This window comes from Aquarana catesbeiana, linkage group LG09 (assembly GCF_042186555.1).
Source record: "Aquarana catesbeiana isolate 2022-GZ linkage group LG09, ASM4218655v1, whole genome shotgun sequence".
Lineage (NCBI taxonomy): Eukaryota > Metazoa > Chordata > Amphibia > Anura > Ranidae > Aquarana > Aquarana catesbeiana.
Window position 1 is genome coordinate 39,626,446 of NC_133332.1, and position 19,023 is coordinate 39,645,468.

The 19,023-nt window shown below is 44.0% G+C and overlaps 1 protein-coding gene across 1 annotated transcript in view; it reads right to left on the reverse strand.

The window, feature by feature from the left end:
- Positions 1-19,023, reverse strand: part of LOC141107531 (uncharacterized) — a 204,297-nt gene that overhangs the window by 176,230 nt on the left and 9,044 nt on the right. Inside the window, exons 2-4 of the mRNA XM_073598330.1 lie at positions 10,908-11,014; positions 5,517-5,648; positions 2,978-3,061 (exon numbers count right to left, since the gene is read on the reverse strand). Of these exons, the coding sequence (XP_073454431.1) occupies positions 2,978-3,061; positions 5,517-5,648; positions 10,908-10,977 (286 nt within the window). The 5' untranslated portion in view covers positions 10,978-11,014. The remainder of the gene's footprint in view (positions 1-2,977; positions 3,062-5,516; positions 5,649-10,907; positions 11,015-19,023) is intronic.

Sequence of the window (19,023 nt, forward strand, 5' to 3'; positions counted from 1 at the left end):
TCTTACATGTTGCTTCAGCTGACCAATTTTTCAACCATAAGATTCTACGCATATGCACCAACCCAAGTGAAAGACGAGAGGTTTGGATGATAGAATCTCTGATGACGTCAACAACAAAACATAAGGCCGCTGGAAGGTTAGCCAACCCCTGGGCCTGCTGTTCCGGTAGAACTTTGATGACCTGCTTAACATGGTCTCTTAAGTATTGACAGACTCCAATCGCTGCTACTGCAGGTTGAGCCACTGAACCTGCTAAGGAGAAAACATCCTTTAATAGGGATTCCATCCTTTTATCCACAGGATCCCTGTGCATCTGAGCATTGTCTACCGGACAAGTTAGATTTTTATTTACGGAGGAAATGGCGGCATCAACGGCCGGTATTCCCCACATTTTAATAAACTTTTCTTCCATAGGATAAAGTGTTGAAAACTTTTTCGGCGGAAAAAAACGTTTATCTGGGTGATCCCACTCAGAATAAATGAGCTTTTCAAGTAAATTATGAACAGGAAAAGCATGTGCTGTTTGGGGAGGTTTCAGTGACCCCAAAGAAGAAGAGGGTTCTTTAACTGATTCAGATACGGGCAACTTAAATGTGGAGCGGACCAATCCAGCAAGGATCTGCACTAAGACCTTCTCCTCCTGGGAAGCCGAAGAGGGTCCCTCTCCACCTGATTCCTCAGAGGAGGAATCATCCGTCCAATCCCGATCCTCTGAAAGGGATTCCTCTCCCCTATCCCAGAGCTCCTCTGGGAAACAGAGGAAGACCTAGTGCGTTTTCTTCCACTGAGTGAAGATGCAATATGGCCATTAATCTTTCCTCTAAACCATTAATGGTTGAGGAAAAAACCTCCTGTGTAATGTATACAGGGGCTGAAGTGCCAGAAGCAGGTGTAGCCCCTGACCCCAATGGCTCTCTATGGCTAGCCGTCCCTGGCCCCTCAGGGGGGGAGGATGCTGCAGAAAGGGGGTCCTCAGAACCTGAAGGAGATCCCCTAGAGCCTCTGGTTCTTGGGGTATTTGAATCTCTTCTACCCTTAGTGCAAAGCAACAAGGTGGAGGTATCACAAAATGAACACTGACCGCTGAGCGATGTAGTCCGGCAACAGCCCTGCTACCAAATGCCCAGTCTAGTGTTTCCTTAGTAAATGCTGCCTAGGAGAATGCCTGTGTCCCACCTTACATGCGACCGTCAGCTCTGTGTCCCTCTGAAGGCTGTGTGCACCTGTAAAGTGTGCCTCTTATAGCCTTGCAGCCGGCAATGTGGGCGTCTGAGCGTGCTGACGCTCCACCCCCCCTACCCCCCCCTCGTTTTTCAAACAAACGTGCGCTTCCCGCGCGAGCCGACCCTCCGGGACAAGCGTGGAGGAAAGGCTGGGGGTGGGGAAGGAATGAGAGAGGCCGGCAGTGATGGGGCCTGCACGTGGCAATGGCGGCGGTGATAGTGCGGTATACTACCGCCTCACAGACCACCTGCGGCCTCCCCCTATTCTCTATTCTGGGGGGAATATCCAGAGGAGAACCTCCCATTCCATCCTACCTGGAGCTCAGCTGGAGGAGCTGTGCAGCGTGAACATCGAGACAGACAGTCAGCATGAGAAGGTATGTGCTCTTAGCAGCCCCCGGTGGCGACAATAGGCATAGCATGCATTTACCTTAAAGGAGAAACCTACTAGAATTAAAAAATTCTGTGGAATCTCCCTTACCTTATCCAGCCGCAGGGTTCTGTTATACAGACTCAATCTTCACCTCTCACGGTGGGCTCCATTTTGGAAAAACCTTCAGAGACTGGGGCCCCCTATGGATAGGGGGATCCACAGTTCTGGGCCTGTAAAGCACCCGGCCAGAAATAAGGCTAGAAAAACCATTTTCTGAAATGCGGGGTTCAGCTCTCTAAAAAAGAGGAAGCGTTACAGGTAAAACCTCATTTCTTTGGACACAAGGCCTGGGTACCATCCAATTCGGCCTAGAAAGGACACTTTGAAATGGATTAAGTTCGCCTGGCTTGCCCCAGTATAGGATATAGGATATTGCCTTTGGAGCTCAGCACAGGACATCTTTACACGTCCAACACCTAAGACACTGGCTAAAAAACTGAGGTATCCCTGTAAGGGGAGGGATTATATAGAGGGCTGAACTTCCTGGTTAGGGTGTGCCAGTGTCCAATCACCTAGTGATACCCTATATAACCCTTCAGTTATTACTGAGGCTCTGTGTGCCGTGATGTATGAAAAAAGAGAAATGCGCTTTCCCTCTTTCCACCACTCGGGTAGAGCATGCTGTAGGCGATATCCAGATCTCTGAGATGCTTCTTCACTTGTTGAAAACTAGCCCGCTGCTTCTGGGTAGCAACAGAAAAATTAGAGTAGATTAAAATACGTTAGCCATTAGGGATGGGCCTGATGTTCGAGTCGAACATCTGGTGTTCTGCCTTCGCTAAATAGCAAGGCATTATGGGGCGTTCGTGGTGAATTCGAGCGCCGGGGAACGCCCCATAATGCACTGCGAGATCACAGTGCATTAACGTCTAATTATTGGCCAAAGCATGCACCTGACCTGCATGCTTTGGCCAATCACAGCGCTGCTGTGAGAGCCATGATTGGCCGAAGGCAGGTTGCCTTTAGCCAATCATGACTCGGGGCCTAAGTCCACGCCCCACACTATATAAGGCTGCTTACATGGCAGCCATACTGCACAGATCTGGGAGAAACACAAAATAGACCAAGATTCAAGGAAAAATACACATCACTCCTATATCTAGACAATATTTACTTATCCAGGAGGTCAGCTCTAATTCAAGTCTGTCAGTCTGTTTAGATGGAGAGATAGCAATGTCTTGTCTATGAGGCTACCTGTGTTTTCTCATCTCTTTTTAGCAGGTACAATGTCTGAATTGACTGATATACAGACAGAAACCAGAAGGAGAATCATACAATTCTTTCTACAAAATACAAATTATGGATATCAGACTTTCCTCACCCATCTGCTGCCCGCCACCTGGACTTCTGTAAATTGGCTCTTGACGTAACGAAGAGATGATTTTCAGTGCATTAAAACCAGATGCTGAAAACAGAAATAAAACTTTCAAGTTATAGAGACGCTATACATTCCTACCTCAAAAAATCTGAATAAATACAGATTTTTTTTATAATTCACATTCTATCAATATATAGTGACCATCGCAATCCAAGCATGCAGCCCGGCAGGCCAGGAAAGGGGATGGGGGCGAGTGAGTGCCCCCCCCCCACTCTTGAATCATACCAGGCCACATGCTCTCAACATGGGGGGGTGCTTTGGGGCAGGGGGCCACCCCCAAAGCACCTCGTCTCCATGTTGATGAAGACAAGGGCCTCTTCCCCACAAACCTGGCTGGTGGTTGCAGGGGTCTGTGGGCGGGGGCTTATCAGAATCTTGAAGCCCCCTTCAACAAGGGGGCCCCCAGATCCTGCTCCCCTCATGTGAATGAGTATGGGGGGGGGGGCAGGATCCCATTTACCCAAAAAAAGTGTAATGTGAAAAAAGACAGTTTTTAGACAAGTCCTTTATTTTTTTTAAAAAGTCCCCCAAAGTAGATCTATTGTCATTTAGGGTGCCAGCCACTACCGCCGAACCCCAAAAAAAAAACAACAAAAATGCTCCACTCTTGATAAAGCCCCCCACCGTTTGCCCGCTCAGACGTCTGACAGTTCTTAAATAACTAAGGGACAGGGCCACCCGATTATGTCACTGGGTAACCCCGACCAGGGACATGATGTCACAAGGGGACGGGGTCACCCAGTGATGTCTTTGAGTGGTCCCGCCCCTTAGTTATTTAGAAACTGTCAGATGGTGGAGCGGGCAGATGAAGGGAGCTTTCATCAGGAGTGGAGCATTTTTGTCGGCGGTAGTAGCTGGCACCCTAAATGACGATGGATCTACTTCAGGGGATATTTATTTTTATTTTTTAAATAAAGGACTTTTTAAATAAAGGACTCAAAAACTGTTTAATGTCTTTTTTTCTACACTACACTTTTTTTGGGTGAATGGGTACGGGTACTATGTACCCCATACTCATTCACATGGGGGGCAGGATCTGGGGGCCCTCTTGTTAAAGGGGCTTCCAGATTCTGATAAGCCCCCCGCAGACCCCTACAATTGGCGATAGCGATGGGCATCGTGATTGACAATGAATCTGCTTTGGGGGACATTTTTTAAATAATGGACTTGTCAAAAACTGTCAAAGACCTGTCATTTGCTCGCTTTGCTCAGCAGGGAACTCAGTTGACAGATCCCGTGCTGAGCAATGCAGATTCTGCCCCATGTAAAAGGGGCCTAATCCTGTGTACACACGACCAAACTTTGACCGAACTGGTCTGACGGAACAAATCCATCTGACAATTCGATCATGTGTGGGCTTCATCGGACCTTTTCTGTCAAAAAATCTGACGAACTTTAGAAATAGAACATGTTTCAAATTTTCCGACGGCCTCGAGTCCAATTGAAAAATCAGTTTGTCTGTATGCTAGTCTGACGGATGAAAAAGGACGCAAGGGCAGCTATTGGCTACTGGATATGAACTTCCTTATTCTAGTCCGGTCGTACATCATCACGTTCAAAACGATCGGACTTTGGTGTGATCGTGTGTAGGCAAGTCCGTTTCGTTGGAACCTCGCCGAAAAGTCCTTCGGAGTTTAGTCCAACGAAAAGTCCGGTAGTGTGTACACGGCATTAGCCTTCCTAGGACAAATACAGACATTTTCTTCTCCAGTTCTCAATTGCTCAACATAGGATGGCTTTTAGGACAAGAGTGCTCTTGTACAGGGATGCCTTAAACCCATTTGGATACTGCATGCACATCTCACCATTCTGTCTATAGCCAGTTTTAGGCTGACAACAATGCTCAGATACAATAGAACCTGATTAATTCACAATATTCAATTTACCTTTCCCATTTAGAGTCTTGCCATGTAGAGTGTTAGGTAAAGCTAATATAAAGACACATGCATGTACTTTAACTGAATTCAATATTTATTTATTTTTTTTTAATATATGAAAGAACTTAGAAGAAAATGAAAACATAAAGTACATTTACCTTTACATTTAGCCCAAAGACAATCTCCTCAGACCTAGAAACCCCAACACTAGCTCACTATTATGCCACGCACACACGAGCGGACTTTCCGGCGGACAATCCGATCGTGTGTGGGCTAGTCCGATAGCTTTTCGGGATAATAATCTGACGGACCTAGAAATAGAACATGTTTCAAATCTGTCCGATGGACTAAAAATAGGCAAAACCGTTCGTCTGTGTGCTAGTCCGACGGACCAAATACGACGCAAGGGAAGCTATTGGCTACTGGCTATTGAACTTCCTTTTTTAGTCCCGTTTACGTCATCACGTTCAAACTGACCGGACTTTTAAACGGACTCAGTCCGATCGTGTGTGGCCAAGTCCGTTGGTTCGGAAAGTCCGTCGGACCTAGTTCGCCGGAAAGTCCGCTCGTGTGTACGCGGCATTAAACAACATAAAAATACGTACATTTATTCGCTATCCAGTTTTTTATTTGCTCTAGAAGAAATGAGCCATTTTTAGGCCATCTCATCACAGCCAGAGGATTCTGTTCTTCATTGCTTTGTATAATATGCTTCAGGAATAAATGGAATCTGAAAGCTGAAAAAAAAAAGATTTAACAAAAAAAAGGTAAAAAAAATGAAATAAATCAGTTAAATCAATAGTTCAGCTGATAAAACCTTATTGTGCTAGAAAGTAGCAGTTGTAAACCTCAGATATGAAATATGAACAAAGCATATACCTCTATAGGGTGTACTTGTCTCAATTAAAGTAGGACTACAGGCAAAACTTTTTTTTTCATTTTGGATAGAGCAAGGAAAGTTTATAACCCCTGTCAGATTTTTTTTCACCATTTGTGTCCCATTGTAGAGATTTAAATTCACTTCCTGTCCCATAGCCAAACAGAAAGTACAAGGAAACACCTAAAAATTAGGGAATTCATTGGGGACCCCCAGGTCTCCAGAACTAGTGTCCTCATTGGAAGATTTCCCCTCTATTACATTTCTGGGGACAACCCAAAATTTGGGGTTTTTCTTTTACTTTCATTTGCACTGATAATGGTAAACAGGACAAATAGAGAGGGTGAATCTCCTTAACGGGGGCACAGATAGTGATAACAACTGACAGGGGTTCTAATCCCTCTCCACTCTATCAAAAAAAAAAAAGTTTTGCCTTTAGTTATACTTTAAGCGCACTAAGTGTCATTTCTGTCTCTTGCCTCGTTCCTCTGCTAGCCGCATGAATCACTTCTGACAAGTTTTCCTGACACCAAGAGAAAAAAGGTGACAGGGGAGGGAGCTCCAGCACACGGCCTGTGATTGAAAGCCTCAGCTCTGTTCCTGTGTGAAGGGGGTGTGTCCCTTCTCTCCAATCAGCTCCCAGAGTTCTCCTTATTGAGCTCTGCAGAGTGTAATTTCAACTCTCTGCCCCATTTTTTGCGGAAAGCTCGGACAAGCTCTAAAAAAGAAATCAGCACTTTGAACATATGTAGAGAAGACTGCAAATAAACAGGTACAACTTATGTAGGAGGATTTGTTTAATCTCTGTGTAACACCTGAGGCCATTCACTTCACTGGGTATATGTAAGGGCTTAAAACCACTTTAAAGGGAACTTGTCATTAGATAAATACATAGGCTGCCACTACTGACCTTCTAATAATGCCAGTTGTCTGGCTGTCATGCTGATTCTCAGCTCAACACTTTCAGGGTGCATTTATATTTGTGTACCGTGTTAATGCACATGTGTTAACTAGCATCATGCCACACGTTCAATTAAGGTAGCACAAAAAAATCAAATAAAATGAATGACAGTGCATGTGTCAATGAATATAAACTTCATTGCCATGTGATGTGCTGTTGTGCGCATTAACATTTGTGTTCCTGCAAAATGTACATGTAAAGCTGCCTTCAGAGTTACTGATTTTGAATAAGAATGCAGGTAAAGGGTTTTGATTTTACTTGCTGCATGCTTGCTCCAGATTAGTAGTTAAAAGTGTTGAAGGCAGAGGATAATCATATACTTTTAAGAGAGTTTGGCAAAGGTGGCCCATGTATTTCTCTTTAAAGAAGCCAGCCAACAAGCTAATACTATCGAGGAAGATTCAACAGCCTTTTCTCAGTGTATCTTCATGGGATTTCAACCTCTTATAGTCACATGACTATACAGTGGCTTGAAAAAGTATTCATACCCCTTGAAATTTTGCACTGTTACAACCAAAAATGTAAACACATGAATATGCTTTGATCTAAACCATTCCATTGTAGCTCTGGCTGTATGTTTAGAGTTGCTGTCCTGCTGGAAGGTGAACCTCCGCCCCAATCTTGAGCCTTTTTCAGACTCTAAAGCTGTGTACACACTACCGGACTTTCGACGGACTGAATCCCATCGGACTTTTCAATGGACTTCCGATGGACTTCGACTTGCCTACACACGATCACACCAAAGTCCGATGGATTCGTACGTGATGACGTACACCGGACTAAAATAAGGAAGTTCATAGCCAATAGCTGCCCTAGCATCAGCTTTCGTCCGTTGGACTAGCATACAAACTGATTTTTCAACTGGACGAGTCCATCGGAAAGATTTGAAACATGTTCCAAATCTAAAGTCCGTCTTATTTTCGACAGAAAAAGTCAGCTGAAGGTGCGATGAAGCCCACACACTATCGGATTGTCCGATGGATTTGTTCCGTCGGACCAGTCTGGTCGAAAAGTCTGTCCGTGTGTACACAGCATAACAGGTTTTCTTCTAAGATTGCCCTGTATTTGGCTCCATCCATCAACTCTGACCAGCTTCCCTATATCTGCTGAATAAAAAGAAGAAAAAAAAAAGAAAGAAGCATCCCCACAATATGATGCCGCGACCACCACCATGTTTCACGGTGGGGATGGTGTGTTCAGGGTGATGTGCAGTGTTAGTTTTCCACCACACATAGCGTTTTGCTTTTAGGCCAAAAAGTTAAATTTGACCAGAGCCCCTTCCTCCACGTTTGCTGTGTCCCCACATGGCTTCTCGCAAATAGGACTTCTTATGGTTTTCTTTCAACAATGACTTTCTTCTTGTCACTCTTCCATAAAGGCCAGATTTGTGGAGAGCATGACTAATAGTTGTCCTGTGGACAGATTCTCCCACCTGAGCTGTGGATCTCTGCAGCTCCTCCAGAATTACCATGGGCCTCTTGGCTGCTTCTCTGATTAATGCTTTCCTTGCCCAGCCTGTCAGTTTAGGTGGACGGCCAAGTCTTGGTAGGTTTGCAGTTGTACCATACTCTTTCCATTTTTGGATGATGGATTGAACAACTTTATCCCTGACCTGTCTGGTGTGTTCCTTGGCCTTCATTTACGTTTTTGGTTGTAACATGACAAAATGTGGAAAATTGCAAGGAGTAGGAGTACTTTTTCAAGGCACTGTATGTGGTGCCCCATCCACCCTATCGCTCCAGTGTGTGTGGGTGAGGTCAGCTCAGGAGAGGGCTGTTCTGTTTCAAATGCAGCTTTATACATTGATATACCTTCTTAGACCCAGTCTGTCCAGACTGTATGGTCACCTGCCGACTTGGCACCCTCCGCAGGAATTCAATATAACACAAAAGTTGAATCCAATACAATTTTACCTCAGATGATTGCAGTACAAAGGATGTTTCTACAAGTTGAAGTTGCCCAAAACCACCACTAGGTATCAGCATACTACAGAACAACCACAACCTAATGCAGTTCAATACAACACAGAAAAAATACACAAAAGCGGGGAAGAACATGGGTTATGTTAAAACCATAGAGCTCTCTGTTTCATATTTCAGTAGGCTCCAATTCCAATAAAAATACTGGCATCTATGGGAAGACACTAGTCCTATAATTCACAGTTAAAGCCAGAATGAAAATTAAAGTCACTTAGCAGGTTGGTTGTGTATTTCTAAAGGGACTTAAAAGGAAAGGTTAGTTTAAAAAAACGAACAAAAAAAAAAAAAAAACAAACAAGTCATACTTACCTTCTCTGTTCAGTCGGTTTTGCACAGAGTGGCCCCGATCCTCCTTTTCTGGGGTCCCTCAGTTGCGCTCCTTGCTTCTCCTCTTCTCGAGTGCCCCGTTGGAGAACCGCTCTCCCTCTGGACACTCGTCCGGGCGTGCTCCCGTGTCCTGTTTTTGCGTCTATTGACACAGACAGCAGGACTCTGCCCCGCCCCCCGGCTCCCGTGTCATTGGATTTGATTGACAGCAGTGGGAGCCAATGGCTACGCTGCTACAAATCTATCCAATTAGGCCCAGAGACAGTGGCTGGAGCTGGTTTGCTCGTCCCTGTCGCTTGGGTCCCGGGAGCTTTTAGTCATAATGTGCTAGTATGCACAGGATATTAGCACATTATGGCAGACTTGCCTCACTAGTGATTCCCACTAGGGCTGCACTATCAGCGCTCCAGTCGGTCATAGGTGCTGCCCATAGGTGGGCACAGCCTAGTACATTAGAGTGTGCACCCCAAAGCTCAAACACATATGCATGTGTGTATGTGTACTGACGGCATCAGTAGAGCACTGGACAGTGTCAGTAGGGCAAAGATTGGTGTTAGTATTTTATTATATTTTTCTTATTTAATTTTTTATTATTTTTTACAATTTTATTTTTTTTACATTTTTTTTAATTTTATTTTTTTACATTTTTTTTGGAGCCCCATCGGGGGGCTTTAGTGGAATATCAGGGGTCTAAACAGGGGTAATCAGCATTGCACAGGATGATTAGGGTGTGCCCAGGCACACCCACCACACCCACTGTGCACACCTATAGTGCTGCCATTTTCTTCTGGTCTTCTTTCCAGGTTCCGACTTGATTGGCTGCTGGGTTGGCAGACCACAATGACCTCACACCTGCCCAGGAATCACATCTCAGTGTACATTACTGCAGACAGACAGGGAGAAGAGTTTAGGACAGACCAATAGAGATAAATGGGGTCCTCCTCACCATCTGTTTTAAACCTGAAAATGCTGACCCATTGTGCTGCAACCACATGCATTGCTGTACCACCAAGCACATATGATGGGACATTTAATTTTTGCAAGGCCCATGAAACAAAGCATAACGGCTATGGCATGTGAATAGCCCTGAGCGGCTACATTCCCTTGTGTAGGTGGGCAGTTGGGTGGGTAAAATTGTAGCTTAACCAGCTGCCCACGTGAATGAACCATTAGTATAATATGAAAAAAGGCAACATTTAAAGGATAAGTTCACCTTTGGGGTCCTGTTACATGATCCTCCTGCTGCTCCCCTCCTTCTCTGTGACAACAGGATGGGGATCTCTTCCCCGCACCCACTGTCAGAATTTGAAAAGTGCTCATCTGTGCGGGCTCTGCCCACGCGGCTGCATCATACATTCACAGAGCCTTTGTGGCTGATGGCTTGTCGTTCTCAATAAGCTTCAAGGTTGCTGATGAGCACTCTTGAGTGTCTATTGAGCTTCCTGGACTGAAGTAATTCCCTGTCTGTTTTAGAGGAACGAGCAGACAGCTACCCTGACAGTCTGCAAGAGCCAGACATTACACCCAGGATCTGCTGATCACGGGATGCAATGGTTTACAGGCTTATAAGAAAAAAATATATAGTAAACGCACATTTTATTAAGGATGAACTTATCCTGTGTTACATTAAACTGGGTTGTGGTAAAGCAGCCCATTAAGCTGTCAACAAACCACAACACAGGCAAAAACATACCTGACCTTTATAACACCACCAGCACATCACATCACAACACCACAATTCATAGTCACACTGAATGGCAATGAAATGCACAAAGAATCATGCATGGATGTAGGTTGTGGTAAAGTGTGTACACCACACAAGGAAATGATTTTGTCTCAGTTAATTTCTTACCTTCGGCAGGTTTGCCGTGTTTGCATTCCTTATCAGAATATGAAATATCTTCTCTTTTCTGGGACACCATTGTAACTCGATTACAACTACTCGTAATTTTGAGTGTTCTATAGAAAGGAGACAGAAAATCTGTGAACAGAAGCTTATATTTTTATAACTCCCAGCTGCCCAAACCTGCACTATATATGCTGCCATTGCTGAGCTCTCCATATAAAAAAGTTGACCACCTAACCTTTTTTGTTTTATTGAGGGTATCAAACTTGGATGGGGATATGGGTATTATGGGATGCCCACTTGACTTCAAAGAACTTCAGGGACAATTTCTCATATATACACTCCTCACTTCCTCCAGCACACTTGCTTGCAGAACTCCGGCTGGCTCACTGTTGTAGATCTCACAAAGCACTCAGTCAGATTTGGAGCAAAAGCCTGTTATAGGCAGGAACCCGAGACCCCTTTAAGTGTGTAGCAAAATTACAGTGGCCAGCTTGATCTCTCAAGCTGGCTACTGGTCCCAGCACCACCTCTTTAGGCACTGCCAGCCCTCCTGGCTGCAGCTGCCCATTTCTCTAGCCCTCCTGGCTACTTCTCCACAGTCCTCCCAGACTGATAACTCACCAGCCCACCCCGCTGACTTTTCAGGAGACAACCTAGGTGTGCTGACCTGCTCCCACTGTCCTCTTCTTGCGCCCATGCCTCCAGAAAGGATTCCTCCGTGTGTTTCAGAGGGTCCCTTCAGCACCCGAGCCCCAGACCCAAAGTCACCACCCTCCCAGACTAGGGGGCGCCCACAAGGGTCACCGACAGCCTCCTCAGCACTCAATATCCATCTTCCACCCAACTGCCCCTGCTGGCAGGACCCATGCGTGTTTATGAGGTGGCCTGCCCCCTGCCAGCCCATTTTGCTGGGGTTTGGCTGGGGCCCTCATCCATACTTCAAGCAGCTCCTCCTAGACTCCACCCCCTACTTCTGGAAGCTTCTCCAAGGTTCCAGAAAGCAGGGGGAGTCACCAGAGATGCTGCTTGCTGATTCATCCAGCCCCCCTGAGTCACTGAGCCCTGACCCAGATTAAACCCAGGCCTGGGTCTCAGCCATGCCACATTTGCAAACACTACAAACTATGTACATCAAGCACACTAGAGGGTTCTACACTCCTTTAACCCTTTCCACATCAAAGTAGATGCCAGACCTTCCAACTCTCGCAGCACTCATGTTGAACGCCCCTTACACTCTCCACTTAATCCCAGCACAAAATAAACAATATTCAGTTGCGTTCAGATAAACAGAGCATAAGCTTTACTCTAAAAAATTACTGTAAGTAGAGAAATAAAGAAGTGAACATACTTTTCCCTAGCTTCTACTTCCCCCACATGATAGGGCAGTTCTCCACAAAGAGGTACTCACAAATAGTGGCACACCAAGAATAAGGTCCATTGTAACATTAGAATACCAGCCACAAGCTCTCAAAGCTGTTCACACTCCCAACACCCTCCTCCAGAGGAAGACTCACAATAGACTCCTTAGCATCAACTATCCACCCTTATGCCGCGTACACACGGTCGGACTTTTTGGCTACAAAAGTCCGACAGCCCGTCCGACGGACTTTCGACGGACTTTTGGCGGACTTTTGGCAGACTTGCGGCAGACTTTATAACGAACGGACTTGCCTACATACGATCACACAAAAGTCCGACGGATTCGTACGTGATGACGTACACCGGACTAAAATAAGGAAGTTGATAGCCAGTAGCCAATAGCTGCCCTAGCGTGGGTTTTTGTCCGTCAGACTAGCACACAGACGAGCAGATTTCTGGGTCCGGCGGAGTTACGACGTAATGATTTGAAGCATGTTTTAAATCTAAAGTCCGTCAGATTTTCGGCTCGAAAAGTCAGCTGAAAGTCCGGGGAAGCCCACACACGATCGGATTGTCAGCCGGCTTTGGTCCGTCGGCCTCTTGTAGACGAAAAGTCCGGCCGTGTGTAGGCGGCATTAGAGCATAAATAAAGGCAAAACCTTTTTATTTTTTTTTTTCGTTTTAGATAGAGAGGAGAGGGATTAGAACACCTGTCAGGTTTTCTTGCTATCTGTGCCCCCATTAAGGAGATTCACCCTCTCTATATGTCCTGTTTACCATTATAATTAAAAGTGAAAGTAAAAGAAAATCCCAAATTTTGGGTTGTCCCCAGAAAAGTTTTAGAGGGGAAATATCCCAATGGGGAAACTAGTTCTGGTGACCTGGTGGCCCCAAAGGAATTCCCTTAATTTTGCAGGTATTTCTTCCCACTTACTGTTTGTCTATGGGACAGGAAGTGAAGGGAAATCTCTGAAATGGGACACAGATGACGAAAAAAATCTGACAGGGGTTATACCCTCCCTTGGTCTATCCAAAATGGAAAAAAAAATATGTTTTGCCTATAGTTCTACTTTAAATAACTCATTACTAGGATCAATGACAGACAGGCTGGATGTGTGGAACCTAAAGGGCAGAACTAATACCCTCTAACATGCAGGTCAGGAATTCTGGACTTACTGGCGGCATATTTGTTTCATCTCAGAAAGTTACATTTTATTGAAAACCAGTGGCGTTGGAAGGGGAGGGGGGGCTGGAACCCCAAATGGGTCCCCGAAAAGCCCCAGGTCTCAGGCATGCACCATTCTGTTGGTAGCCCCGAGCGCCGCGCCGAGCGGGGTCCGATCTGATCCAGAGCACCGCGGAGTGCGGCCGAGTGACATAGCAGGTCCCGCCTTCTGGAGCCTGCAGCGCCTATGATGGATGTCCCACTGGTCCAATGCCAGGACCGCGGGACGTGTGAGGTCCATCATAGGCGATGCAGGCTCCAGAAGGTGGGAATTAGAATGCGGGTGCTGTGCCACCTCACTGTAAGATCCCCGATCCCCTCTCTGGGCTCGGGAGGGCGGCTCTCCGCTCCTCCTCTGGCTGCCTGCTGTGATGATGATGGGCACACCGCACACCATGGCTGAGCTGAGCTGCTGCAGGACACATGAAGTCTGTCTCCTGGTCAGGTAGGTCAGTGTATGCATGTCACTACCGTCAGTGTGTGTATTTCAGGTAGGTCCGTGTATGTCAGGTAGGTGGGTCAGTGAATGTATGTCACTACCGTCAGTGTATGTATGTCATGTAGGTAGGTCAGTGTATGTATGTATGTCACTACCGTCAGTGTATGTATGCCATGTAGGTAGGTCAGTGTATGTATGTCACTACCGTCAGTGTATGTATGTCAGGTAGTTAGGTCAGTATATGTATGTCATGTAGGTCAGTGTATGTATGTCATGTAGGTAGGTCAGTGTATGTATGTCAGGTAGGTCAGTGTATGTATGTCACTACCGTCAGGGTATGTATGTCATGTAGGTAGGTCAGTATATGTATGTCACTACCATCAGTGTATGTATGTCAGGTAGGTCAGTGTATGTCACTACCGTCAGTGTATGTAGGTCAGTGTATGTATGCCACTACCGTCAGTGTATGTATGTCAGGTAGGTAGGTCAGTGTATGTATGTCACTACTGTCAGTGTATGTATGCCAGGTAGTTAGGTCAGTATATGTATGTCAGGTAGGTCAGTGTATGTATGTTATGTAGGTAGGTCAGTGTATGTATGTCACTACTGTCAGTGTATGTATGCCAGGTAGTTAGGTCAGTGTATGTATGTCACTACCGTCTGTGTATGTATGTCAGGTAGGTCAGTGTATGTCACTACTGTCAGTGTATGTAGGTCAGTGTATGTATACCACTACCATCAGTGTATGTATGTCAGGTAGGTCAGTGTATGTCACTACTGTCAGTGTATGTAGGTCAGTGTATGTATGCCACTACCGTCAGTGTATGTATGTCAGGTAGGTAGGTCAGTGTATGTATGTCACTACTGTCAGTGTATGTATGCCAGGTAGTTAGGTCAGTGTATGTATGTCAGGTAGGTCAGTGTATTATTATTATGGTAATGTCGCTCGGGGGGAGGATGTGGTATGGCCGCTAAACTGCAGAGATGTATTACATACAGACTAGGCAAAACTAGGCGCTTTCCAATCGTTCTACAAACTGTTCACCGCTATTAATACTCCAATTGCTCACTGTTATGATGACCCCTAAACTAAATCCATTGCATTCAGAGCAGTTGTGTATAGATTATTAATAGTATGGTCAAATTGGGAGTAAATTCTCCTGGTATATTGTGTGTAATGGAGACAGATAGCAGTGAATGAACATCAGTACATTATTATTACGTAAATTGCAATTGAATATAAATAAATATTAACTGCTTATGTAGATGAGCTATAGTTAAGCTAAGAGATAAAAACAAACAAGAAAATGTAACAATATAAGAAATATATATATAGAAAACATGTATATAAAATCCTCATTTCATATTCCCCTATATTTTGTTTCATCACTCTTAACAGCTGTTAAAATCAGATTCGGCACACGGGTTTTGTCCCAAAACTTTTGAACTTTGGGGTCAATCTGATACAAGGCATGATGATGCGGCACACAAGTGGCCGACTTACACTTTGTAGTAAGGTTGTGGTACATACACCACATGTGCCTTTACTTTCTTTTGTATAAGCATATATAACACCAATAATATTTTGGTACTAAGAATCCTGTCTACCCACGAACACCTAATTACCACCTCCTCACCCTTTGCCTGACACCTGAATATATATGCATTTTACTAACCTAAAATATATATTTTTTAATCGCACAATTATATGCATTTGTATTTATCCTAATACATTTTACATACAGGTTGCGATAATATATTGTTTTTAATGTTTTTTAGTTTTACATTAAATTTTTTTAAAATATTTAATTTAATAATGTTGGGGATCCTATTATTATTATTTATTATTTATTATTTATTATTTTTTATTTTTTTATATATGTATATATTTTTTATATATATTTTTTTATATACATGTTTTCTATATATATATTTCTTATATTGTTACATTTTCTTGTTTGTTTTTATCTCTTAGCTTAACTATAGCTCATCTACATAAGCAGTTAATATTTATTTATATTCAATTGCAATTTACGTAATAATAATGTACTGATGTTCATTCACTGCTATCTGTCTCCATTACACACAATATACCAGGAGAATTTACTCCCAATTTGACCATACTATTAATAATCTATACACATTGCTCTGAATGCAATGGATTTAGTTTAGGGGTCATCATAACAGTGAGCAATTGGAGTATCAATAGCGGTGAACAGTTTGTAGAACGATTGGAAAGCGCCTAGTTTTGCCTAGTCTGTATGTAATACATCTCTGCAGTTTAGCGGCCATACCACATCCTCCCCCCGAGCGACATAAAGGGAGTGGTGTTGTGGGCCGTAGGACTATATTACTGTGTGAAGCGTAGGCGTCGACACCGTCTTTGAAATGTCCTATGATGAAACACGTAAGGTGGAGTCACGCTCACACGTCATACCCGAAAGAGTAGGCTGGAACGCAAGGTGGGACGCACGCTCGCAGATCGCTGCTGGTCCCATCCCTGCATACAGCGGTGCCTGTCTTATTATTACCTATTTTGTGGCTTGTATTTTTGGACTTTTTTGGCTTATGTGCAATAAACAAACTTGACATACTTCATAAAGGAAGCCCCCTTGTGTTTCTCTTTTCTCTGGATCTCTGGAGAGTTTAACAGATTAAGGTGGTATACCGTTGGAGTAGCATGGTCACATTAGAGCACATATTTTCCCTGGAACAGCCGCAAGGATCGCATATAGCAGAGGAACGGAAGCACAACTGGAGTGAACATCATCCACCCTGAGGCACCCACTCTGTCGCTCGGTACCCCTGTAGGGGTGATTATTTCTGGTGAGTGGGGAAGCACTGGGGGGCGAGCACTTCAAGTCACCATTTGAATAAAACGCACAGAAGTCACTGTGGTGTGCCCTCAAGGGTGAAATAAACAGCATTTACATTTGAACTCTGCTTTTCCACCTGGTTAAAAACACTCTTTTTTGCATGGACTATATATATATAAAAAACTTTTTAGAAGTTAATTATCATTTGCTACAAACAAAAGAAACTGAAATCAATCGTTTATGCATGTTATTTTTTATTTACTGTATCTAATGCACAGGGAGTGTTTTAATTGAATTTTATTTTATAGTAGTTTGTCACACAGAAGGACATCTTACGTTTTTACAAGCGCCACACTGTCCCAATATTTTTGAACATTGGGGTCAATCACAACCCAACTTAATTCTTTGTACATATGGAAGGGGCAGCACGGACATCACACTGACACTACTACGCACAGATAATTTATCACCATTTAATTATTTTTTTCTCTGGCGCCATTTTGTCCCAAAATTTTTGAACTCTGGGGTCAATTTATTATTTTTTCATAATTAACTGCACCTTTCACCATATTATTTTTTCACTCGTTTACCATATATTTTACCTTGGCTGACACATTTATCCCACTGGGGGGACATATTTTATTCAGCAGTTTCTAAAATACTGGTGCTTTTGAATATTTTCGGTTATCTCCGAATATATGGTCTTCTTTGGTTTAGACCGCATTATGATAGCTATTGATGGAGCTTTCATACATCGTAGCCATCTGGATTTAGTTTGTATTTTATGACATTCATACCCATTACTTAATTACTTAGAGGGCAGCGCCGTTTTCATTCTCATTTCACTTATCTATTTATGCAATTAGACCCCTAGGGGTACTAATTAGGGATAGGCAGCAGCTCTTACACTGTCCTAAGCGCGGATCTATCTGTTTATATCTGAATAGCTGTAAGTCAGCTGTACACGGCGCCTGTAACAGGTTAGATGGTGAGGCTTGAACCTGGACTCAGGGCGCAAGCGCCGTGTACAGCTGACTCAAGGTTTTCAGCAGCTCCGTAGTCGTTCGTACTGCGCAAGCGCTGCGCCTGCGCAGTACAGGGGGGTCCTTATCCGAAATTTCTCGGCAAGACACCGGCGCCACCATTTTGCTACACCCCGCACTCCTCCACAGTAAGGATACACCGAGAAGGGGGGCAAGCGGACATCTTGTTACACCCACAAGTTGCGTATCAGAGACCAGTAGTGTCGTAATATTGAAGCCTATTGAGATTACTATACACTAGAGGATTCCACCATTATTGTTAAAGGGGTTGTAAACCCTTCAGTTTTTTCACCTTAATACATCCTATGCTTTAAGGTGAAAAAACTTCTGTCACTGAGCAGCCCCCCAGCCCCCCCCCCCGTTTACTCACCTTAGCCAGTTCGTTCCCACGCCAGAGATGCACACAATTACACGGGTACCCCCAAGGAGAGCACTTCTCCTAGGTGGTTCCCCGATGCGGGAAGGAGCTGAGCCGCAGCCGGGGGACGGAGAAGAGGATGTTCGGGGCCACTCTGTGCAAAACGAACTGCACAGTGGAGGTAAGTATGACATATTTGTTATTTAAAAAAAAAAAAACACAAGGGTTTAATAACCCTTTAAGTTATTGATCAGTAAGTTAGCGCTGCGCTTTTTTTTTGTGGTTTGGGAAAACATAACAGTGCTTAGTGGCAGGCCCTTTTACTGACACTTTTTTTATTTTTTTTTTAATTGGGAAATCCGACTTTATTAAGCATTAATAGACAGATACATAACAAGCATTAGCCGTGTACATATATTAGAAAGTAGGTATACACCTTGCACAATGAAATTATTACAGTCTGTTTTCTTAATAGTTATACAGTTTGAGAAAGAACCATTGATAAGCTTGGTACCACAATCTTAAACCGCACTTATTTATATTTCTTTTATTTCGCGGCCCTTACCTCTCCCTCCCCCACCACCAAGTCATATGCACTGTTTTATATAACTGTGTAGCGTTGAGCGTTTAAGTACAGGTCTCTCCGTCTTCCAGCCATCTATCCCATACCTTTGAATATTTTTGTTTGCATCCTCTATGTATGTATATCAGCTTTTTTATGGTAGTATATTGTTTACATCTCTTTTCCAGGACGACAGTGTAGGAGGCAGAGACTGCATCCAGGTTTTAGCTATGGCTTTCCTAGCTGTAAATAGGGTTTCATATATAAAGGTAGCATGAAACTTATCTATATCTGTATCAGGTAGCAGCCCCAGTACA